At 43.8% G+C, this 25478-nt stretch overlaps 1 protein-coding gene across 1 annotated transcript; it reads right to left on the minus strand.

Annotated features, from left to right (window-relative positions):
- Nucleotides 1-1076: 1076 nt before the first annotated feature.
- On the minus strand, nt 1077-21066 carry Trim42 (tripartite motif containing 42). Its single transcript, XM_028866068.2, has 5 exons — nt 20547-21066; nt 16450-17147; nt 13554-14374; nt 9152-9376; nt 1077-1337 (listed from the first exon to the last, which is right to left on the minus strand). The coding sequence occupies exons 1-5, from the start codon at nt 20885-20887 to the stop codon at nt 1251-1253; spliced, it is 2172 nt and encodes a 723-aa protein (XP_028721901.1). The 5' UTR covers nt 20888-21066; the 3' UTR covers nt 1077-1250.
- Between the last annotated feature and the right edge of the window lie 4412 nt (nt 21067-25478).

Below are 25478 nucleotides of genomic sequence, written 5' to 3' on the forward strand. Positions count from 1 at the left end.
TGGAGAAAATGGCTTGACATGGCAGTATACGTGTTGGTGTGTGTGTGTGTGTGTGTGTGTGTGTGTGTGTGTGTGTGTGTAAATGTGTATTGAAGTATGTCTTGATTGTATTTAGGACACTTGCACAGTACTAAAACACATACATTGTTTGTACTTCAAGCATGGTCCTCGGAGGGGGATTTCCATGTGGATTATAGCCTCAAGAACCAAAGAAGGGATGGACAAGAGTGTCTGCATTGTTTAGAAAATCAGCTTGCCTTTGGAAGACTCCGTTCCTGCTTTGGTGGCTTCTCAGAGACCTCAGCTTCTTTAGGCCCCCCACAGGCAAGTCTACGGTGGTCTCTGGAGAGGTAGCATCTGGATGTATGGATTCTTTAATTCCAGCCTAGTCCTTGTTGGTGCTGTGAGTAGGTGTGATCATTATAATGTGATATTCACACAGTTGATTTTTTAAAGTTTAATTTCATTTTAGTTTATCAGTGGTAGAATCCCTGCTGGCATGTCATTTAATTTGCTTCCTGTGCTAATGATGATTCTGAAGCTTTTCAAAGAAATGATTATATGATAATACCAAATTTGACAGTGGATTCGAGCCATCATCTACAGGGATGGGATCATAACAAAGCTCCCTGGGGCATCCATTCTTGTAATGTGTACCAGGAATCCTGCTGTTTCTGCTTTGCTCTGGGATACAGAGGAGTGAGAAGAGGAAGGCCTAGCCCTTTTTTTCTGGGCCAGAGGCAGACTGCAGATGCTGGGCAAAAGCTGTGGGAAGACACAGGCTTGATAATTAGGAAGAGCACGCTCACAGTGTTGGCTGCTTCATATTGAGATAGATTACATGTTGAGGAAAAGCATTTCTCATCAATCACTGACTGGCTCAGGCACCCATAGATAATTTAGGCCATCACTAGAATGAACACCCAGGGGTCCCCACTTCTAGACAGAACCCTCCTTACCACCCAGGTACATGCCACTATGGAATTCTGAGCCCAGGGTTGGATCTGAGCTGATAAAGATCTGAAGACTTACTGCTTTTTCTCTTAGTTTCATCATAATGAACCAATCACAGGAGGTTATGATGTCAGGCATTTCCTTTTATTGGCTTTTAGGAGACTCCTTTTGGAAAACCCAGAGGTACTGGAAACATTCATCTACAACCTCTTTGAAGAATGTGGTGAGAAAAATACATACATATACATAAAGATATGTGTCTATGAGCAGTGCAGTTCTGAGGGGTGTTCAAAGGCTCAGAAGCGCTTCTGGAGGGCAGACTGGATGTTCTTCAGCAGACCCCACTTAGCTCGGTTCTTCCCACGCCCATCTGGTGTTACCACCTGCAACGGGAAGCAAAGAGTGCATGGGACCAGCCACAGATGGACAGTGGTTCCTAGAACGTCAGCCCACTCCATACATCATCTCATTAACAACCACAGAAAGCTTGCATGGTCAGTCCCCCTTAGAGATGAAGAGATCCAGCCTCAGGGTACCACAGAGCTTCCACGGTGCCCACAGCTGTCGTGTGCTGGCAGCACCATTCTACAGATCAAGTTTTACTTCTTGTCAGGCAGCTCATATGATCACATGTGGATGAGCGTGATAAACTAGACACCAAATGGACTTTCCCATAGAACCCCACCCTAGTCTCTGGAACTTTCTGTTCCTTTCCCATTTCTCACCAGTTGTAAGTTCCAGCTAAGGAGCTTTTTTTTGTTTTTTCCCCACTAAACTTGGAGTGACCTGTTTTGGGTATTGGGGAAACGACAGGTTTTTTTGTTTATTTGTTTGTTTTAAATCTCTGTAGTCTCAACATTGCCTAAGGTAAAGAGAAGAGTCTTAGAAATGTGCATGAAAGATGAAAGGACCATAATTTGTAAGTCGTCCAACTTTTTCCCCTTTTAAAGAGACAGGAATGCTTCGTACTAACTTTGGAAAGTGAATGGTCAATCAGTGCTCCCTGGGAAAAGGCAAACTGTACTGGTAACAGGGATAAGCATGTAACAAGCAGGACCTTCTTAGAAACCTTGTCGCTTACTTTGAAAGTGGTGGGCCTTTCCATTTCTTAGACCTGGTAACGTTACCACCTCCTAATACACCTAATACATATTTACTGAAGACATATTTAGGGACTAAAGTTGGGATGAAAGACCCCAGTGCCCATACAAATGAGGATATTGATGAATGAATAGATGGGGTGGGGTTGGATTTGGTTGATAAAAAGGAATGCTTATCCAATGCGCAGAGTCTCTATGATAACATTTTTAATATTTTATATTTGTATTGGGCAAAAGTAGAGGTGATACATGGATATAATCCTGACAGAGATGAAATGAAAACTACAAGATGCACAGAGAGCTACCGGGATAGTGGAAGGAGTTTAACTGTGAGTTATGGGGTTTGGAACGTCATTAAAAAGTAGACATTTTAAAGCTTTGCCTTAAACTATAGCAGGGATCTTCAAAGACAAAGACTGGGTGTTGTAATAGACAGAAGAAGTGTTTACAAACAAGAGGATCAGATGGAACAGAGGCCAGAAGAAGCAGAAAGACAGAACTGGAAGTGCTACAGAAATTGAAGTTACAGTTGATATCTCCTTGTCCCAAGAGCACGCCTCAGTACCTCTCCAAGAGAATCATGCTGAAGCTGTGTGATGGGGCTGTTCTGGAAAAGGAGAGGAGAGCAAAGGTTCACCAGCTCATGGGAGCTAGACTTGAAAAACTGATTCTAGAATGATATAGAAACAACGTGGGCAAACAGTGATACACCTAGTTCACTTATGACTGTAGATGCAATAATATAAAATCAAACATAAGGTAATTGAAATAGCTGTTAGAACAGCATAATAAAACAATATATGAGCCGGGTGGTGGTGGTGCACGCCTTTAATCTCAGCACTCGGGAGGCAGAGGCAGGCAGATCTCTGTGAGTTTGAGGCCAGCCTGGGCTACAGAGTGAGTTCCAGGAAAGCTACACAGAGAAACCATGTCTCGATAAAACCATTTATATACATATATATAAAACCAAGGGCTTATTTCATGAAGGTAAGTAGAATCCAGCATCAGAAAAGGCAACCATGTTTCTGGGAGTGATGCTTAGGATAGAGCTTGCGTTTAGCATGGGCTAAGTCCTGGCTTTAATTCCTGGCACCATTATCAAATCAAAACAAAACAAAACAAAAAATGATCATAATTTACTTCATTGCTAATGACCTAAAGGAGAAAAATCCTGTAATTATGTCAAATAATGCAAATAAGTCATTCTCTATACATAAGCTCTCAGAAACCTGGAAGTTGGAGGACATTTCTTTAACTTAAAGGCTATAAACCTTAAACACTGAATAAAAACCAATAAGTCAATGGAGAAAGTTTAGTATCAGCAAATGACAAGTACATCTGCTACCACTGCTGCCATTTTATGTATGACTCAAGGCTCTCGCCAAAGTCATTAGGAAAAAAAAAGAAATATAAACTCAAAGACTGTGAGGAAAGAGATAAAATCACCATTACTTATAAATGATAAGATTATATGCCTGGAAAAACAAGGCGAATCGAATAATAGAGTCTGTAAAGATTTGCCAGAATTCAGATTTATCTACAGAGAGCAGTAATTTTTCTTCTGAACCAGCCATCTATTAGGAATATACTAAAATGTAGAACAAGCATGTATAATATCAAAGTTTGTGCACTGATCACTTTTTTGTTTTTTCTAAATATATTTAAGGGGTACAAGATATGTTGATATACATATGCATGGTGAGACACTACAAGAAGCAAATCAGTAAATCTGTCATTCCGCATAATCACTGGCTTACTGTGTGATTATGCATCTAAAATAGTAGCAAATTTATCAAATATGACATAGTATTGAGCACAATACTCATGTTGCTCATTAGCTCACTGAACTATGTAGTTTACCCAGGAACATAGGGTTGAAGACCCCAGAAAACCTCATATAAAGCAGTTTGAATCAATGTTCAGATATACTGCAAACATGCCCGTTGCCTTCCAGTTAATTGCTCAGTGGTTTTCTAATTCTAAGTCAATTTCTAACTCAAATTCTGTCTGGATTTAAAAAAATAATTTAAAAAATAAACATAGTGAGTTCCTTCAAAGTTTATATAAATAAATCAGCCTCCGTGGTTAACTAATTTAGAAACAAGGGTAACGGAGATGCCTGGCCCTTCCTCACAACAGCACAAAGCTGACGTTAACAGCCAGTTAGAGCAGAGAGGTACCGACACAAGAGTGGAGATTCTCGCGTGTCCTACCCAGTCTTCACCTTGGAACGTCTTCACTCCAGTTTGAGACAAAACCCTCAAGGCTTCTATTTTTCAGTTCCTAGCTCCATAACTCACAGGATTCTTAGCTCACCTTTACTGCCCAGTGGCTCTGTGTGCAGCTTACAGTTTTCATTTCCTCTTTATCAAGGGTATATGTATATAGTCTCCATTTTTGCCCAGCAATGGGTAGTATGACACCATATATACAATATTACCCTTACCTTACATACAGCCCTGTTTCTGCTGTTTTTTTTTTGGGGGGGGGGTCAAAGTAGAAAGCATAATGCTGAAACATCCTAGGGGATCCAGAAATGAACCCTAATGGCCCCACATTAACTTCACCGCGTCTTTAACAGTCTTGTACCAACAGAATCGTGTTTGAGGTGCCGAAGATTAGGAAAACAATACATGAATTTCAGAGGGACACAATTCATCTCATATAAGAAATGCACGATGACTGAAATTTCTGGGTCACTGATTAAGGGGTGTACTTCGTTTGGCCACGCCCATGACTATTTCCATAAGAAAAAGAGGGCCCTTATACCCTGAGTCTCACCTGCCTTGACCAAGATCTCTTCCATCTTTCTCCCTGATAGCTATGTGATCCCCCTTCATTTTCTGCATTTCATTTCAAACGTTCATTCCCTTCCAGGATTCCTCCTGTAAGCACAGCCTCTGCCTACTTCTCTACTGCACACACCCCTCCATTGGGTGACTCATAGTGCCATATATTCCAGATGATGGTTTTAGACATTGCTAATATTTTCACTCCTCTGATATTTGTTTATCGCCTTTGTTCACACTCTGAAACAGCAGAGGTCTTGAACTTTGATATAATCAAAGTCATAGCTGTTTTTCCCTTTGGTTTGACCTTTTGGGGTGCTGTTTAAAAAGTCCTTGCCTTGACTTAGATCACAAAGATAATCTTCTACATATTCTTTTACTAAATTTGTAGTTTCACCTTTCAAGTTTTGCACATACAGAGTCTGCCTTTGAATGTAATGCCAGGAACAGAAGTATCTGCCCTCCATAACTGAGCCCATTTACCAATGTTACCTCCTAGGATTGCCTTGACTCCATAGTGTATGGTCAAGGTGCTCTATGATCTTATATTCACTCCCCACATATTTAGGGGTTCATTTCTGGATCCCCTAGTATGTTTCAGCATTATGCTTTCTACTTTGACACACCCCCCCCCAGCCAAAAAAAAAAAAAAAAAAAAAAACCCAGCTGGAAGTTGATGTCTGGAAGATGGAGGAAAGGCATATGAGTTAAGCAATGTTAAGTGGCCAGAAAAAAGACAAGGAGTGGATTCTTCCTCAGAAACCCCTCCACAGGATGATCCAGATATTGAAGGTGCTTTGATTTAGCCAATGAGAACCATTGTGGACTTCTGAGCTGCAGAAATGTAATGATTTGTGCTACTTAACTGATAATTTGTCATTTTCCAAAGGAAACCACACACAGGTGGACAGTTAGGCTAATCAGGATTTAAAGCATATGGAAAGAGAGTGAGCGGAGAAAGGAGGTGATAGTTAAGAATGGGAAGTGGTCAGAGTGTATGTTGGGTATACTGAGGACCACGGAGGATCAGGAGGAGAAACAGAGGCCAACAGACACAGGAACTGTGTAAAAAACACATTTGTCTGTCCTTTCCAAATAGACCATTAGGCTCTTTGACGGTAGAGGTTTTGAGGTGGAGACCACAATCAATAAGGAACCAGTAAGACCAACACAGTGTCCATTGTCAAGGAGATTGGCCAGCTAGTGTTTTTGGGATTGGGACCAGGAACATGAGCCCCAATCCAAGAATCTTTTCAATACATGATTCTGTCCCAGAAACAGCAATTGATACATCAAACAAACAGTTCTCTCTGCTTTGATAGCACCTCCCCAGAGTCAGGGCCTCTCCAGGGCTGGGCTCACTCCTAGACTAACTTATGTGTGATTATGGTCCAGGAGGCTAGAGATCTGGCTGTGAGTACATAGAGACCTAGGGTCAACCCAGCCCCACCTCCATTTGAGCTTCCTCCTCGAGGCAAAATCCGAGTGTCTGGGACGATCAGTGATAATGGATGATAGTGTCTGACACAGATTTGACCTTCAAATAGGACCTTTAAAGTGTTGCAAAACTAGTTTTCTCGTTTCCTGTACTGTACTATGTGCTAAAGGAAATTTCTTAAAAAATCAACAAGTCCTAGGCTATGCAAATCAAATATAAAAGGTTTTATTTCACGTCTTTTATAAAAGTACATATGATGGAAGCATGGCGGCTTGGATAAGAAATGATTACGCTACCTCATTGCAGCATTCAAATGAAACCTTTCAGAAATGCGCATAGCATCAGTGCCAAAGGAAAAAATTTCGATTTTATAGGAAAGAGCTAAAGCCATTACTTTTATGAAGCTTTATAAATGTCATTCAAACACACCATCTTATTTTCATTTGCCGTTGAAGCCTTTACTTATGCAAATCATGACAAATGTTAAGGAAGCCGGTGTTTCCTCTGGAATGCTAATAGAAGCACAAAGAAGGGAGGAAGAATTACTTCTGAAGGAAAAATCCATACTGTAGCTCCTCGAGTCAGATAAAAATGAAGCGTCCAGAAAACCTCATTAATTAGGGTTCTGCTCATTTAGATACTGTATGAAAAAGCAAAGAGACAGGAACACATTTCCCTCTCTTTCAACGAGGGCAAATTAATCGCATAAAGACAATTTTAGGGGGATGCTTTCCCTTGACTGGCTGTATAAAACATTCAGTTTTCAGGCATCTTACGCTACTTTGCAATTATTAATTTTATTTATCAATTTATTTCTTCACTCCTTAATTTAGACATTCACTCATATATTCATTTGTTTGGTTACATTTTTACTCATGTATTCGTTCAATAACTGCTAAGATGCCGCTGAATACAAACTGCTTCGGTAAGCGCTGTAGGAGAGAGAAAGATGAATTAGGTAAGAATTTTGTTTGTGAGGAGGTCACAGTGTTCGAGAGATGAGAGGACCCAAGAGGCTAAGATGGCAGACTGATGGCAGGCCTCAGTTTTCCTATCCATCCCCAATCCTCACATCTAGAGGTGACAGATGATTCATTAAAGAAATTAATAACTACTGAGTGCCCTTCATGGGCAAGACATTTCTGAGGGATTCTAAAAGCTGAGGAGGCAGATGGAATCAGATTAAAGGAAAAGTCCATAGTCAAGAGCACAGAATACAATATGTAGAAACAGGTGTGAGGCTTTGGGGCTCTGGAGTGAGAAGGTCTCTGTGGCAACTGACCAACAGACAGGGAGGCTGGCTGAGGAACAGTTGAAGAGCAGCCAGGCAGGCTTTCTCTTGGCATGTGTCTGAGCTCTGTGGGGGTGGGGCACGACAGTAGGAGGTGATGGAAATTGTCCCACTCTGTGGACTTGCTACCTGACAGCATAAGCCCCCCCCTTCTTCCCCATTCTCATTCATTATTAGAGACAAAGACCAATCAAATTCTTTCCCTCAAAGATTAACCAGACCATTGGGTGCTAAGCCATTGGATCGCTCAGAGCATGGATTGAGAAGATCCCAAACTGCATGAAAGCTGGATTTAGGGGAGCAGAAACTAAGGGGTGACCAAAAATGAGGCAGATTCAGAGAGAAGCAGACAGGAGAGGAGGAGGAGAAGAGTGGGAAAGGGAGGGGAGGGGAAGATGGAAGGCGAGAGGAAGAAGGAAGCAGAGGTGTGAGGAGGGGGGAGAAGAACGGGGTGGGGAGGGGAAGGGAGGGAAGGGTGATAACTTTCTAGTTGACGTGGACATCAACTCAGACAGACTTGTGCCTTCTAGATGTAACTTAGAAGTCTCTTGAGGCTGTCAGTCCCCCTTCTTCTAAACCCTGACTAAACGTACCTGCCCTTTTTCCTTTTTAAAGAACCTCTAAGACTTATTCAGATTCCAAAGAGCATCTTCACAGTTATATAGTAAGATAGCTCTTGTCAGTCCCGGTATTCTTAATATCAATCCGATGGCATTCATGAGTGTGCTGCCACTTGGGAATTCAAAGAAGAATATGCTCTCCAACACAAAGAAAAACAGCTTGTTTCCTTGCTTTATAGAGCTCACCTGACTTGCTCGGTGTCTGCTTGTTAACTCCCAGATAAACCAAAAATAATTTTAGTATAAATATGTCTTGAATATTACACAGGACATACTTGTACCATAAGTTTTATTTGCTGTCTGTGAGAAATTCTGATTTAACTGGCTGTCCTGCCTCTTTGCTGAATTTCACACCTCGTCTTTGTGAAGACCCTTGGAGTCTGATTTTTCAGACAGTAATTACTTCTTATTTTTCTCATACACCATGGCATGTTTACTAGTCCCTGACTGCGGCAGAAGGAGGGGTTAAGCTTGGTTTTAACTCTGAATTTCTGTATTCTAACATAAAGCCTAGAACAAGCAGTTCTGAGGTCAGCAAAACCTACCATCCTCAGACCTGGTCTGCAAAGGCTAGCGGAGACCAGCAGCCCTGTCTCTGACTGAGTTAAGCAGCTTTCTGAACTTCGAGGGCTGAATTCTCTGTGGTCTCTGATGATCTTCAAGGCAAATCTGTACTCTCTCAAGGCGTTCCCATTTGATGGGCCAGAGAGATGGCTTAGCTGGCAGAGGCTCTGGACAACAAGCCTGAGGACCTCAGTTTGATCCCCAGGACCCACACGAGAGAAGATGAAACTGAGTATTGCAAGTTGTCCTCTGACATCCACGTGCACACCACAGTATGCATGCGTGTGTATGTGCATGGGTATGGGTGCACATGTGGGTCTCTCCAATCAACTTTTAAGAATTAAGTCCAAGTAATAAAATAAGGTTTCTACCGAAGAAACAAATGTACACAGTACCTTGCAGATATCACTCCATTGCCCGGGACCGTTATCGTTGATAGCTCTAACCTTGAACAAATACTCCGTGTTGGGGGTGAGGTTGTGCAGCTCCAGGTTCTGCTGCATGATGTCCCGAATTTGTCCACAGAGCTCTGTTCGAACATTGTTAGGAGGAGTGGTAATGAGCTCATAGAATTCCATCTCAAAGGAGTCCACGTCTTCTGTCGGGCATGTCCAGTAAACCTAGGAGAAATGGGTGTGTGAGTATGGCACCGATACACTCCGTTTGGCTGTCCTTCCCATAAAGATTTGTGCTGTTGACTGTCTGTGGCTGTGCTTAAGCTGATCCCATCTTCCACAGCTGCTGAAGCCTTTGAGTTAGATCACGGGTAAGGGTCTTGGGAAGCTCTGAGGAAGCCTGGTGTGACACACATAATAAATTTTGGGAACAGGGGGTTGCTCTTCAGGGTTCTGTTACTATCCGACAACATGGAGGCAATGGCCATAGATACAGTTTACCAGATAACTGTTGTGCATCAGCTCTCACATCAGGTACTTCTTTCTCCAAGTAATCAGGTAATCCTCAGAAACCTCTTGATTGTCTCCTTCTACTTTACAGCTACAGAAATGATACATTTGGCAACTTCTATCGAATCATAGAACATTGGAGAATGGCACACTCGTCTCCCAGCCTGTTATAGTTGCTGGGATGCAAAATATTTCCTTCTCTACCCATGAGGAAATATCCAGCAATTGAGACAATATGTTCATACTCAAATCAGAAGATATCAACTCCCAAGAAGAGATCTAGTAACAAGTCTCAAACAGCAGATAACATTTGGCATAGAAATAGTTTATGACAATAGTGATTTTACATTTATTGTGTGTGTGTGTGTGTGTGTGTGTGTGTGTGTGTGTGTGTGTGCACGTGTGCACTCACACCATGCCAAGTGCTATGGAATGCATGTGTGGGTCAATGGACAACTTGCTGGATTCTGTTCTCTCCTTCTACCATATGGGTCCTTGAGATAGGACTCAGGTTGTAAGGCTTTGTGATAAGTGCCACCATCTTGATGGCCCTAAATTTAAAAACAGTATTTTTAAAGCACATTTAAGCCTGGTAGTAGTGGTGCTTGTCTTTAATCCCAGCTCTTGGGAGGCAGAGGCAGGTAGATCTCTGAGTTTGAGGCCAGCCTGATCTACAGAGCTAGTTCCAAGACAGCCAGGGCTACACAGAGAAACCCTATCTCAGAAAACAAAAACAAAACACATGCAGTTCTCTAATGCTTTTATTATAGTTTTGGCTAAAGTTAAATGTCATAGATACAATTAATGTATAATTTTATGAGTACTAATATTTATAAGTAGATTTACCCACCAAATAAAATTAACTAATTTTCTTTCTGATTATTCAAACAAGCACATTTATGATAACATGCTTTAGAAATGCAGAAAAAGTATGAGGGAAGAAAATAAACATTTCTCCTAATCCACAGATTGATTCATCACAGTGTTTTTCTCCTGTCGGGAGATATGAACACACTAGTGCATGTGATTAGGATTATGTGGTGTGTGCAGGTGCATACACATACAGACACACACACACACATACAGACACATACAAACACACACAGTCTCTCTCACACACACACACTTTCTGTCTGTCTGTCTCTGTCTCTGTCTCTCTCACTCATACACAGACACACACACACACACACACACACACACTCTGTCTGTCTGTCTGTCTGTCTCTCTCTCTCACACACACACACAAATAAAATGAATACATGTAATGAAGCTAAAAATAAGAAAACAAACCCTTCCAGAAATAACTGACCCTTCTACAGCTGAGTTGTCAGTTTTTTTTCTAGTTTTATACTCAGATAAATGCTGCAGTGAATATTTTGGGGGCATACATTGTCACCTATTTTTTTGTAGTTTAAGAAATTATTTATAGAAATCAAATTGAGTTAAAGAATCTCTAGGATTTTGTAATACATACTAATAACTTCTAAGACCAACTTGAACATTTCCTATGCTGAAACCCTGAAGATTTGGGAATGATGTCAACATAGATTTAATCATTGTCATTGTATAGCACAATAAGTCCTTGGGAAGGGCCCATTTCATGACCCCAGAACAGGGATCTTCAATATTACTATTACTATTATTTTACATTAAATCGCTGTCTGGCCATCAGTGAGGTGGCAGTGACTTGCTTGGTTGTGTTGGTCTATCCGTGCCCCAAGCTTACGCTTATCCAGGGGTAACTCTTAGGCAGCCGAGGGGACTTCTCCAAGTTTAAGTATGGAGCAGACCCCACCAGCCCTTCTGCTTCATAGTAGGAGCTGTGGACTCCCTGTGAGCCTGGGGTGGCACTGAGATGAGACACACTGTCACCAGAGTTCACTGATGTCACCCATAACCTAGGCCCTGCTGATTCAGCTGCTCACCCAGGCATCTTGTGTGAAGGACAGGGAGAGACACTATGCTGTGTTCGAGGGTCTCCAGTAGGGCACTGCTCTACCTGGAACAGTTGTGATAATAGTTTTAACCCCTGAAGCAAAGATTACAACGTCTTGGCAGAATGGGAAGGTAAAACTTGGTCTCTTGTGTTTAGACTCTACCTCCTGAAGCTCAGTCAGCAGACAGCAGCATTGGCAGCACCCAGGTTGTGGGAGACGGACTCTGAGGCCCCAAAACTAGATGACACAGAATCTACCTTCTAACAAGTCTTCAGGAGATGTTAGTGTCTGGGAACCACGAATCTAGAGTTCAAGATGCCTCTTATCTTTGGGAGAGGGACACAAGATGAGTTCTGCCATATGGAAGCAGGCCACAGACTAATATGAGAGGTATGTCCCTGTAGGAACCTCAAAAGGAGGCAAAACTCCCAACATTTAGCTACCCAGAAACCCCTTGCCTCCTTGAATCTGAATAAGGTACTCCATAAGCAGTTCAATGGAAGTGCGGTTGGATTTCAGACAGACGATAAGGGAAAGACCATTTGTCTATGTTAGTTCAAGAAGGCCAATGACACGTCTTGTCTTAGGTGATGGCAGGCACGGACATCTATGAGATGCCCCACCTTCCACATCACCCCTAAAAAGGAAGATGGATCTCAGCAGAGAGTTGGAATTTTCCTGGGGATTATCATTCTGACCTTTTCAAACCATGGGCAGCCTCAATTTATGAGAGGTTGCAGTTTGGAGGAACATATGGCTGGCAGCCAGTGGAGACTGCATTCTAACCCATTCCTAGATGCTACTTGCCACTTTCATGGTCTCCTAAGCCATTTTGAAACTTCCTTTGGTTCCAACTTGATTCTCTTTCTTTTTGCTTCTTTCTTTCTTTCTTTTTGGTGTGTATAAATGTGTGTGTGTGTGTGTGTGTGTGTGTGTGTGTGCATGTGTGCTCACTTGACTTTTATGTTAGTGTGAAGACCATAGGTTGATACGAACCATCTTCTTTCTATCATACTAGACTATCTTTCTTTCTCTTTCTTTCTTTTCTTTCCTTCTTTCTTTTTCTTTCTTTCTTTCTTTCTTTCTTTCTTTCTTTCTTTCTTTCTTTCTTCCTTCCTTCCTTCCTTCCTTCCTTTCTTTCTTTCTCTCTCTCTCTCTCTCTCTCTCTCTCTCTCTCTCTCTCTTTATTTCTTAATTTCTTTCTCTATCTCTCCTTTCTCTCTCTCCTTCCTCTTTCTCTTTTTCTTTCTCCTTTCTCTTTCTTTCTTTCTTTCTTTCTTTCTTTCTTTCTTTCTTTCTTTCTTCTTCTCTCTCTCTTCTTTCTTCCTTCCTTCCTGTCTTTCTATTATCTACCTATCTATCTATCTATCTATCTATCTATCTATCTATCTCTGTCTGTCAGTCCGTCCGTCCGTCCACCCGCCCACCTGCCTGCCCGCCCATCCATCGATCGATCCATCAATCCATCGATCCATATCTATCTATCTATCTATCTATCTATCTATCTATCTATCTATCTTTATTTATTTATTTCTTAGTGTCTGTCACTGAACCTGGAGCCCCACTATTTCCACTAGGCTAGCTGATCAGGAAGACCCTGGGATCTCCCTGCCTCTGCCTCCCCAGCACTGGTAGTTACAGATGTACATGTGATGAGGATGCAAACTCAGCTCCTCATGCTTGCATAGCAAGCACCCTGCCCACCGAGCTGTCTTCCCATCCCATGTTTCTTGTTTAATAGATCAGCGCTGGGGATTTACGTGCACTTATCACCATGATTTCATTACACCGATGAACTCATTAACATTTCAGAATGCTATACTATTTGACTAGACTGCAAAAAGTCTAGAGGGGCAGGTTCGAGCGACCACATTCTAGAGGCCAAAGAGGTATGCACAAGCTTTTCTGACCCCCCCCACTTTCATTATGTGCCCCACCCATCCCTTTTGTCTTACCTTGGCAGCTCTTGGATACACCAGAGTCTGATAGATGACAATTGGGCCTGGGGTCTTCACAGAGGTGTCATTGAATGAGTACCAGTTGTGGAAGCTACTGCTGTTCTGTGGGGGCTGGGTTTCCCCCGTGGCACTCCAGTAGGTATAGAGGCCGTCAGTCTGTTTGACAGGTGCAGCAGATTGGGCCCTCCCAAAGGCCTCCAGACCCATCTTGGCCTTCTCGTTGGTGGCATTAAAGGACAGCAAGGAGGAGCTTCGCTGGTATATCTGCTGGTTGCCGAAGCTGTGGGTGCTGAAGGTGACCTTCCTGGCAATCATCATTTCTGAGTGGATAGGATACTGGGAAGGGAGCGAGTCCCCTGAGGAGCAAGCCTTCTTGGGTCCCGTGGGAAAGAGTTCGTGGATGGCACTGGAGAGTTCAGCAAAGTCCAAGGGGATGCAGTGTAGGGAGTGCAGCCGCAGCTGAGGGTCAGGTCTGAAGGTGTTCTGGATGCCCTCCTCGATCTGGTCTACCAGGATCTTAGCAGACTGCAGGAACGCCACCTGTCCTGTTTCCTTCAGCGCTTCCTTGGAGTAGGCAATCAGGCCGTCCATTTCGTTCACTTTTGTAGTTGTGACGTACACATACTTCTCAATCTCTTTCTGCCTGGACACTTCCAGATTCTCTATCTGTTCCATGATCATCTTCTCTTTCTCCTGGAGGATGGCTCGCAGTTTAAGAAATCCAGTTCTGATCTCCTTCCGTTTTGCCTCCTTGTCAGCTTTAAAGCTACTTTTTAAAATGTTGAATTCCATCAAGTCATTATCAATTTCATATCGGACTGAAAAACAATCAGGGTGGCTACTGTGAAAATTTTCATCTTCCCAGATGTCAAAGCCGTATCAAACTGGAGCCAATCTCTGTGGACTCACAGGAAATGAATGGAGGGAGAGGGAGGATAGACACTTGGAACTGGGCTGACACAGGCTAGAACGGGCTTTCAAAATAAAAAAAATTCCCCTCTATTTTTCCTCTCTATGCCCCTAGATGCAATTTCCCCTGGCATATGTCTCTCTTGTAGCAGAGAAAGAAAGAAATTTCTGATGACTGCTGAATGCTACCTTTCAAACAAACATTGATCTAGAGTTCTTCAGCATGGACAGCAGACCACTCTTTATAGATATGGACTGTAAGTGGCACTGGTACCCTCCCACCCCAACCTGCCCAGCATTCTATGTTTAGAGAGTCTTGTCATTTAGCACTGGTGTTGGAGACTGGGTGTGTGACTCACTAGCTGCCTTGTGCTGACCATTTTAAGCACAGTTGTCTTATCCATGGAGGAGATTTTAGCATCTGCATTGTATAATTATTGAGATGGGACATGGTATATTCCAAAGGTTTCTTGGCTAGTTTTATATCAACTTGACACAACCTGGGGTCATCTGGGAAGAAGGAGTCTTAATAGAGAAAATGACTCCATAGGATTGGCTTGTGGGTAAATCAAAAGACATTTTCTTGATTGATGATTGATGTGGGCTGGCCCTAGCTCACTGTGGGTGGTGCCATGTCTGGGCAAGTGGTCATGGATGGTATAAAATAGGAGGCTGAGCAAGCAAGCCATGTATGAGCAAGCCGTGAATGAGCAAGCCATGAATGAGCAAGCCATGAGCAGCATTCCTTCATGGCTTCCATTTCAGTGTATGCTTCCAAGTTCCTGCCTTAAGTTTTTGCCATGACTTACTTCATTGATGAAGTAAGTGTAGGATGAAGTGACTAGGATGAAGAAGTGTAAAATAAAATAAACCCTTTCCTCCCTGAGTTGTTTTTGGTCATGGTGTTTTATCACAGCAATAGAAAACCTAATTAAGACAAAGGCTTGGCGGTGGTGGTACACGCCTTTAATCCCAGCACTTGGGAGGCAGAGGCAGATGGATCTCTATGAGTTTGAGGCCAGCCTAATATACAGAGTGAGTTCCAGGACAGGCAGGACTGTTATACATAGAAACTCTGTCTTGAAAAAAAACAAGCAACAAATAAAACAAACCAAAAGGCAAAAGCTTATATAGTCCTCTACAGAAGGAACCATTTCTCTAAATGGATTTCTAGGTCTGACTGAGAACAAAGACACATTCAGAAATTGTGAACCCTTTACTGAACTGTATGGAATATTGTATAAGAACCGGGGTTGGCCTCTTTTATAGAAATGGTATTATACGGCCGTTATGGACAACTGGACATGCAGACAGAAGGAAAGCACAGCCTAGGCAGAGTATTATTGGCTGATTTGGAGTTTTCCTGTTACTATCTATCCATTAGCAGCTCACTGAATTTGCTGTCTACAACTTGGATGGAAAGTTCATGGGAGATACCTTCAACTGAGATGACTCTCAGAGTTAGATTAATTATTTCCCCTGGGAATGGGGAGGTGGGAGGTAAAAATAATTTCTATCTTCAGTAACAAACAGAACTTAAGGACTGGAGAAAACTCATTTTTTCTCTTTGGAAAATGAGGCCAAATTTCAGAAAGGTGTGACAAGGATTAGAAGAGCTTTATATGCTTATTATCCACCAGAGTCCCCCCCACCACCCACCCTGGGTGTGTGTGTGTGTGTGTGTGGTGAGAGTATGTTTCATAAGATTAACCACAATAACCCAATGAGGGTGCTACCCTTATCCTTCCCATTTTACAGATGGAAAAGCTGAGTCACAGAGACACAGTGACTTAGTGACACTAAATGGCTGGTGGTAGCTGTCATGGATGCCATGACGGTGACTTGCTGGCCATGACAGGGTCTCCCAGTGTCTGGAATTTTTCACCAGGTGGAGTAAGGCTCCCTAACAGGAGTCCCACACCAACTTCTGGTCTTTTCCACAGCTGGGAGCTACCCTGAAGGGGAGTGGGAAACCGACCAGGACCTGCTTTGAACTTGGCGATGGCGCTGAAGAGGGCTGCAGACCTCTCGGAACAGGCGTCTATGAGGCTGACCGTGTCATGGCCGTTGTGGAAAGCGATCTTGCAGAAGGTGCAGAGCAGCTGGTTGTCACTGCGGCAGTATTCATTGATGCGGCTGGACGGGTGGTGGATGCAGATCTTCTCGTCCTGGTCCTCGGCGCTGGTGTCCACGAAGACGTGGTCCTGCATGGCCACATCCGAGTGGAAGGCCTTGAGGCAGTCGTTGCACAGGTTGAGGCGGCAGGTGACACAGCGCTTGTAGGCGATGCGACGGCTGCGGCACACTTGGCAGAGGATGGGCCCCGAGGACCGGTCAAAGCGCCACTTGAGGTAGCCGTGCTCCTGCATGTAGCGCTTGGTGAGGCGCCCGCGCAGATAGTTTTCTGGAAGGTGCATCTGGTTGCTGTAGGGCATGCAGTGCGAGCGGTTGCACATCGGGCAGATGAGGATGAAGAAGTTCTCCGTGACCTCGGCATGCTTTTGCAGCTGCCGCAAGCACTTCTCGCACAGGCTGTGGTTGCAGGGCAGCATGAAGGAGTGCAGGCGCAGCCGGTTGCATAAGGGGCAGGAGAGGTGACTCACCAAGTGGCTGTTGGTGGACATGGACTTTGGCTCCTCCAGCTGAGTCTCGCTGCTCCCTATGCGGAGGGCGGTCTTGGAGCTGAAAGGAAAAGCACGCACAGGCTTCAGGAACACACTCAAGAATTCCAGAAGGATCTATCCAGAGAAGTGGCCCATTGGAATGGTGATGAGATGGCTCTTGCTGAGTGCCTGGCTTCTTGGCTTGCCTCCACTCTCTTAGTAAATAAACTCAGCGAGGCATTCGGTACCTGCTACTGGTACCCATACCATAGCATTTTAAAAGATGGTTAAGACCGAATTTAACGCTTGTTTGCACTGAGTACATTCCTGGGTCCAGCCAGAGTCCTGAAGTGCCCTCCTGCTAATTTTAATTTTGAGGGAAAGAAAAACAACAGAGCTGTAGCAGTGTGGTGTAGTCAGCTGGGCCTGGATGTTCCTCTGCATATTAGTAACACCACAGAACATCAGCAGGAGACAGGGCCACAGTGAGTTTGATGGATCAGAGCAGAAGTAATACCACTGCGTGATGTTGGAACTCAGACCAGAACGTTGTCCAAACCACAAAAATGACCTCCCACCCACCCATGCAGGGGAATGTGAGTGATTACACCTGCTCTTTCTCTTTCCAGAAGCAGATTCAGGCTCCACATGTTCTAGCTGCCTTCTAGACAAGAATAAGAGAACCAACAGATTGACTCTATTCCCACTAACAAGATCCCAAGTCCTGTCATGGCCTGTGCTACCTTCTTACCCAGGTATCTCACACTGGTGTGGAGTGGGGCATGTTGCTATTTGATACAATGAATCAATAAATCCAGTCTTGCCCAATTACAGGCATGCTTTTAGTGGCTGTGCCTGGAAGGCAGTGCTGTTACCATTACTGTTGTATATGGGATGGGACATAGGGGCAGTGACATTACCATTACTGTTGTGTATGGGATGGGACATAGGAAGGTAGTAAATGGCCTTTCTAAGACAGCAAGAGACAGTCTCTGAGCTGAGACTAGCACCCCCGAGAGCTGACTTTCAGACCATCAGCGATACACAAGGGTCTGCCTCTGGGAAATGTACACATGATGGGGCATGGAACTTTTAGAGTTGCCCATTTTTAGGGAGGTTCTTAATCTCTTTTGTGCTCCCTTTCCCCAACTGTAAATCAAAGATCACAGGACTTCCTTGGGAGTCTATAAAGTGTACCTAAGAGGATCCATCATAAATGTGCATATGGTCCCCATAATCACTCTCCTATGCATTCACCAGCTGATGTCCACAGTCAAAGAGGAAACCACAATAGGAGGAATTAGCAGTCAAGCCCATGCAAGCCCATGCATACATCTGTTGTGAGTTGAGGGTCTTTATTTGTCTAACATCTGAGGTCGGCTTCATGTATTCAATTACAAGAACTACAAATGGTGGGAGTTCAAGTGCATGCTCTGAGGAGCTGCAGCCAGCATAAAAGCAGTTTAGGGACATAAGTGACTTGGCTGTGGGAATGGAGATGCAAGCTGATGCACAGTTTGTGGCTATTCCTATCACTTCCCTGTTCACAGTAAGGTCCTGGTCTTGGTGTTGAGCTGTGTTCTCTTCTGTCCTAGCCTTGCTGATTTCCCTTTGTCTCCTTCTCCTCTTTCTTGGCCAAGGAACCTGTGCCTCCAAGCACTGACAGCCAAAGGTGCTTCCCAAGCCTACTGCCCCAGGGAGGCCCTGAGTTACAGGGTGCCCCAGTATATTCTTAGGTACCCAGACAGCTGGCTCGTCCCTGAGGACTTGGATGCTGAGATCCAGGCTTGCATCCTCACTGTCTTCAGCCTTGTTTCCTTTCTGCTCCCCAGCCTCCTGCTTGGTCCCAGAAGGGTCACCTGGAGTCACAAGTCAGTTGTACTTGTGGTAGCTGGATGGGCTTCTTTGATAAAAAAGATAAGACTCAGAATGAGTATACAATAAATGGAGAGAGCATAAGAGACCAGCAAGAGGGGGAGAGAGAAGGGAGATACTGTGTGAAGAGTGAGCAGGACTAAGAGACGCCTGTTAATGGCCCCAGGAAGTGGACTACTTGTGAGAAAGGGAGCGAGGGAAAGATTAACACTGAGAAGTCGAGGTTAGACCAGAGTGAGGGAGGGATGAGGATGCTGTGCAGGATTGGGAGGGAAGGGGTTCAGAAGCCAGGGGAGCAGATTGGAAGGCAAGTGGCAGTGCATCACAGCTGGCTCCCTGGCACTTGCAGAGCATCTCTGCCCACCCTCAGACAGACTGAAGCCCCCCAGATAGGCTTCTGGGCCCCTAGGTTCTAAGCCGAAGCAGGCGCTAAACCCAGCGGGTTTGCCTACCTGCGGAAATGCCCGCCATGGCTTCCCTGCATGGCTCTCCCTCCCTCCTAAGTGCTGACCTGTTCTCACATCTGCCTTCTAAGCCTCTAGGTCCCACCCTCAACTCCACCAGATTCGTCCCATTAGAATCACCTGACTGGGATAGAGCTCTTACAGCTTTGAAGCCCAAGCTGTACCCCAATATCAGTGAAAAATAGAACGTCGAGGGGTGGAGACCAAACACCAGTGTTTTTAAAGTCTCCAAGGGGATTTCAATGCACTTCTGACTTTGGGGACCACTGATGCCTAAGGCATTTGTCTAAAGCACTGATTTCAGGCCCCCTCCCTGCCACCTTACAGGACCGAGCCATGATCAATCCTCCTACGAGAAATCTCCTCTTGCTCCTGGGTCCTGACATGGGGGTTGCTACCTTACTGAGTGGTTGAGAATCTGAGTGTCAGGACTTGGGACGGGAAAGAAGGGGTGGCCGGCAGTTCATGGTACCTCTGTAGGTGATTAGGGTCAAAAGTGGCCCCTAGAAGTTCTTACTCTTCAGGTAAATGTTGCAATTCATAGGAGGGAGATGAATAACAGTTTGTAATTTTTTTTTGTCATATAACAGGCTGCAGAGCACATACTGTATCATGGTCTCCATTTTGTAATATGGCATTTTTAAAGAATAGGACCGTTGACCTAGCTCTGGGTTCAAGTTATGACTTGTTGTCTTCCTAGCTGTGTGGTTCTGGGCAACTTAGTATCTCCCTGCTAAATATCGTCCTGAGCCCATGGGCACAGGGCGAGGGAGAGGAATGGTTATTTAAACAGTGGCTAGCAAAGTTGCTTACCAGCAAGTATCCGCTATCCCTTGTTTGCTAGATGAAGAGCATTTGGGGTCAAAGGGTGCTCTGTGCCATTCACACAGATGATGGAATTTGGGTTTGGGACTTGGGGGGTCTATACCACCAGTGGACATTTAGTATGCACTTAACTGCTACAAAATGACCTTTTTTTTTTTTTCTTTTTTCTTTTTTTTTTTTTCCCAGGTAGAGTGCACTCTAGGAAGCACTGGCTGGCCTGTTCTGGGGGTCCCTACAGCTAGCTTGAGTTAGTTCCCCAGGTTTTCTTTCCTTGTCTTTGCCAGAGTAACCACCCAGCGACGGCCAGCACTTACGAGGTGCGGATGCTCCGCAGGCGGCCCCGTTTGAACGTGATGGTGGCGTTCCGGCAGCAGCGGCTCTCGTAGTAGTAGCATTTCATGTTGGTGTTGGTTGTGCAGCAGTACTTACAGTTGGGGTCATTGGCCCAGGAGCAGCAGCACCAGTGGCAATTGGGGTTCTCCGCGCAGGTGCAGTGGCAGAATTGGCAGTTGCGCTCGTCCTTGTAGGGGCAGGGGAAGCAGGTGCAGTTCCGCTCCGAGGTGAAGATGAACTTGCAGCACAGACAGGAGAAGAGCCGAGGGCAGCATCTCTGCCAGGTGCAGCATGGGGAACACACACACATAGCCGTCTCCATGGCTCTGGGGTCCCTGGCACTAGGCCTCCGGAGCTTGGACAACTTCCTCTACCGGATTCTTGAGGTGACTTCCTTCCCCAGAGGGATCCCTGCCACCTCTAGTGAGGCTGGCAGTTCGGGAGTTGTGGCCGGAAGTTGGCCAGGTTAGGAGGCTGTCGCAGGTGGTGTCCCTCCTAGGAAGCTTCTGGGCTGGCTTGACCTCTTTCAGCCTGTGGACATTTGCTTATGTCATAATCCCTGACTCCCACCATGCCTTAACATGCTCAGTAGGTAGGAGGAAGGCACCCAGGGGCAGGCTCCAGTCTGGGAGTGCCTACTGGGTGTTTTCCATGCCACCAACCCAGGATGTGAGTGCATACCAATGCCACGGGAATGGTGGCACCCTGAACCTCCTGGAGACCTTAGCTGTCATTTGTCACCTTTCAAGTTCTCACATAGATTTCAGGTGTGATTTTTTTTCCTTGGTCGGTACTTTTCCTGATATTTGGGTAAGTTGACGTCGATGTTTGTCTTTATTGGCTGAAAGACTGGGGTATGACTAATTAGAAATGCAGATTGACACGATGTTCCTCTTCCATCAACAGAACTCTTTGAGAAGCAGAGCACAGCGTTTACAAATAACAGCAGCATCACAGTCACTAGTTGTAGAGGAAATCGAAGGGACAGAGAGAGACACGGGTTCACTCAGGCCATTCCTCCTTTCAGTGGTCCCTGCTCATGTTCATGAGGCTTTATGCTTAAATCACTCACGGATTTGGGACTCGGGCTTTGTGTCTTCTCCTCTGTACCCCGCCTCACCCCCGCCCCCACCCCACCATATCCCTTTATCAAGAGGCTAAGGCACATAATCATCAGCTACTCTGCCAGCGTGTACTCGGAGCCCCAGAAACAGGGCCCTGTATATTAGGAGGAATTTGCTTTCCTCTTCCCGAAGCTTGCAGAGATGAAAGGGGCAGAGACTTCCTGGCCGCACCATCCTAGAACAGGAACACCGTCTCATTACATTTCCAAAATACTGCAGGAGTGAGAGCTGAATTTGGCTGCACGAGTTTTAGTGAATAATTTATTATCTCTTCCCATGATTATCACCTTTGTAAAGAACATTCACTGAGTGCTAACTGGGCCAGCCTCACATGGAGTTTAGATCTCTGCAATCGAAAATCCTAAATCCTAGGGTGAGTGCTTTACGTTTTGGTAGATAATACTAAATTACTACTCCAAAGCATACTCCAGATTACACCAACACTAGGAATAGGCACATGACACCTCCGCCGTGTTTGCCCAAATTCAGTTTGGGCAATTTATCAAGCTGCCCTACCCTGGGGACATAGAGATGTGAGTTCCATGCACAGACATTTCAACATTGGTCTCTATAAGGCATCCTTTTCCCCCCTCTCTTTAAAAACATCAAGATGTAATTTACTTACCATTAAAGTGAACAAGTCAATACCTTTTGGCATATTCATTAAATTGGGCAAATATTACCATTATCTAATCCTGAAACAAGTCTGTCACACCCAAAGACACCCATTAGAAGTCATTTCCTCCTTCATTCCCCCTGCCCTCATTGACCAATTATAAAGATTATCAAATGAAGGTAGCTCCCTAATTCTTTTTATGTGACCAAAATGAATTCATTAAAACCAAACTGACAGAAACGCAGTTGAGAAAAGGCAAACTGGAGGCCATCTAATTTAATGCTACACAAATGGAAGCTTTGAGGGAAGTATTCAGCAGATTGCAATAACACATTTAAAAAGTCATGCAACTTACCTTTGGTCATTTGTTCTAATAGAATTCTTCTCACAATCATTTGAGTCACCTGCATGTGTGCAGAAGAGGCATTTGGCGTCTTGATATGAGTGTTTGTGTTAAAAACACCAAATATGGGAGCTGGAGAAGTGGCTCAGAGGTTAAGAGCACTGGCTGCTCTTCCAGAGGTCCTGAGTTCAGTTCCCAGAAACCACATGGTGGCTCATAACCATCTGTAAGGGGATCTGATGCCCTCTTCTGGTATGGATGAAAACAAAGCACTTATATACATAAAATAAACAAATACAAAAAAAACCCACCAAGTACTATGGGGGTTTATGTATAGTTACTTTTTTAAAAAAGATAAAGTCTTGCTGAGTGGCCCAGGCTAACACAGAACTCATGACAATTCTCTTGCCTCAGCTTCCCAGTGGGTGGTATTACAAACATGTAGCACCTTTCCTGATTTACAGTAGTTGACTTCTTAATAGAATGAAGTTTAAATATTTCAGCCTCAAAGCCAGCATGATGTTAGAAAACACCAGGGGGTTCCTGGGAAATGCAAGATAAAAATCAGTGATACCTAATATCCACAGCTACTCATCCTGATTTTGGAGTTCTTCACAGCAACTCAAGTGGGAACTAGGGCTTGCAGAAAAACAACTAGGGAAGGAAGAGAAAGGTACCACAGGAAGAGCAAAATCAGACAGGCCACACTACCTCAGATGAAAATACTGCAGGAGCAAGGGAAAACCACAGATAACGCAGTCTATAGAACCAGAGGAAAACATCTGCAAAACATCTGTATCTCGAAGGTATAAGAAACTTCTACAGCTTAATAGCAAAAAGCCACATAACCTTTTAAGAAAGACAATTCTCCATCCCAAACAGATGTGTCTCCAAAGAAGACATCCAGTCTGTTAGTATATGAGGAGGTGCTGAGTATCACTAATTATCAGGGAAATATGAATCAAACCCACAAGGACATAGGATATTTCTGCAATACAGACAAATGCAATATGTATTGATCAAGTCAGCGTATTTAATGTTTCCTTCTTAATACTTAGTGTTTGCAGCCTCTTCTGTCCCTTCCCCATGGGATACATGCTAGGTCACTGGACTAGGACTCTACTTTGCCAGTTCTGCTGTAGAACACTAGAATCTAGTCCTTCTACTGTCTTTTATTTTTAAAAATTGTTTATTTGTGTGGGTGTTTCTCCTGCATGTATGTATGTGCACCATATGTGTGCTTGGGACCTGCAGAGGGTGTCGTATCCCTTAGAACTGGAATTATGGATGGTTGTGAGCCACCATGTGGGTGCTAGAAATTGAACCTAAGTCCTCTGTAAGAACAAGGGTAACCACTGATCCATCTCCCCAGCCTTCTCCTTCCCCTCCTTCTTTTCCTCCCCTTCCTCCTTCTCTCCCTCCTCCTTTTAAACTCATCATCCACTCTCTCTCTACCTTCTCTCCTACACCCTATCTTCTAGTAATCATGGTTCCATATTCAGATTGATTTTTTTTATTATTCATGTATGAGGGAGACTATGAAGTATCAGTCTTTCTGTGTCTAGATTTTACTTGGTATAATATTCTCCTATTCCATTAATTATGCTGCAGATATAGAATACAATTCTTTTAATGGATAAATAATATTCCATTGGGCATATAAGTTGCCACAATTTCTTTATCTTACTGATGGGCATTTATGTTGATTTATATCTTAGCAAATCATGAATTATTTAAAAATAAACATGGGATATGCTTTCTTTGATAAGATTTTACATCATTTAAATTTACATCTAGAACAGTGGTTCTCAACCTGTGGGTTGCAACTCCTTTGGGGTTGCAGATCAGATATTTATATTAAAATTCATAACAGTTGCAAAATTACAGTTATGAAGTAGCAACAAAATGATTTTATGGTTGGAGGTCACCACAACATGAGGAATTGTATTAAAGGGTCACAGCATCAGGAAGGTTGAGAACCACTAATCTAGAAGAACAATAGTCGAGTTGTGTGATAGGTTTTTTTTTTTTTTTTTTTTTTTAAAGAACCTCCATGTTACTCACTTAATAACTGTTTTATTTAACTTTCCTACCAACTGTTAGTGAGTTTTCCTTTCTCCATATTCTTCCTAGCAATTTATCAGCTTTTTCTTTTCAGGTAACAGTTGTTCTAATTGGGGTTAGATGGTAGCTCACTGTGGTTTTGATTTATGTTTCTCTCATAGCCAATGACGTTGAGTGTTTTTCATAAATTTGGTGACCATTTGAACTTCTTCTCTTAACATATGTTTGCTTATCTCCTTTGTCCATCCTAAATTGGATTACCTGTCTTTGCTACTGAGTTGCTTGCGTTCCTTATATATTGGGGTATTAATCCTTTGTTATTTGAATAGTTTGCAAAAACGTATCAACTTGTCGATTTTCTCTACAATCTTGATCATTTCCCCTGCTGTGTGGAATCTTTGTAGTTTGATTTAATCTTCTTTGCATATTTTTAAATTTGTTTCTTATGCTTTAGGGGCCGAAGACAAAACAAAACACACAATCCTGAGAACAGAACACTGTCTTCCCTCTGTCTGGAAGCACTTCCCCTACGCTTCCATTAAATACTTTCATGCCTTATATTTATGGATTTGATCCCTTTGAGCTTAATTTCCTTCTAGAAGGCGAGAGTGGAGGCCAAACTTCAATCTTTTGCATTTGAATATCCGGTTTCTCATCATAGTACTATCTGTAACAGCATAAAACCAAAATGAAACATAGATGACTGTGGACAGAGACGGATCAAATAATATCAACCACCATGATGTCTGGCTGAGCTGTTAGGAGA

This window comes from Peromyscus leucopus, chromosome 7, assembly GCF_004664715.2.
Source record: "Peromyscus leucopus breed LL Stock chromosome 7, UCI_PerLeu_2.1, whole genome shotgun sequence".
Taxonomy (NCBI): Eukaryota; Metazoa; Chordata; class Mammalia; order Rodentia; family Cricetidae; genus Peromyscus; species Peromyscus leucopus.

Bases quoted from the DNA above. Each gene is read 5' to 3' on its own strand.
- Trim42 (XM_028866068.2), bottom strand. From the start codon at position 20,887: ATGGAGACGGCTATGTGTGTGTGTTCCCCATGCTGCACCTGGCAGAGA. The intron at 17,148-20,546 runs GTAAGTGCTGGC...TTTTCCTTTCAG, and splicing joins CTGCGGAGCATCCGCACCTC to CTCCAAGACCGCCCTCCGCA. The intron at 9,377-13,553 runs GTAAGACAAAAG...CATTTCTCCTAG, and splicing joins TGTATCCAAGAGCTGCCAAG to GTTTACTGGACATGCCCGAC.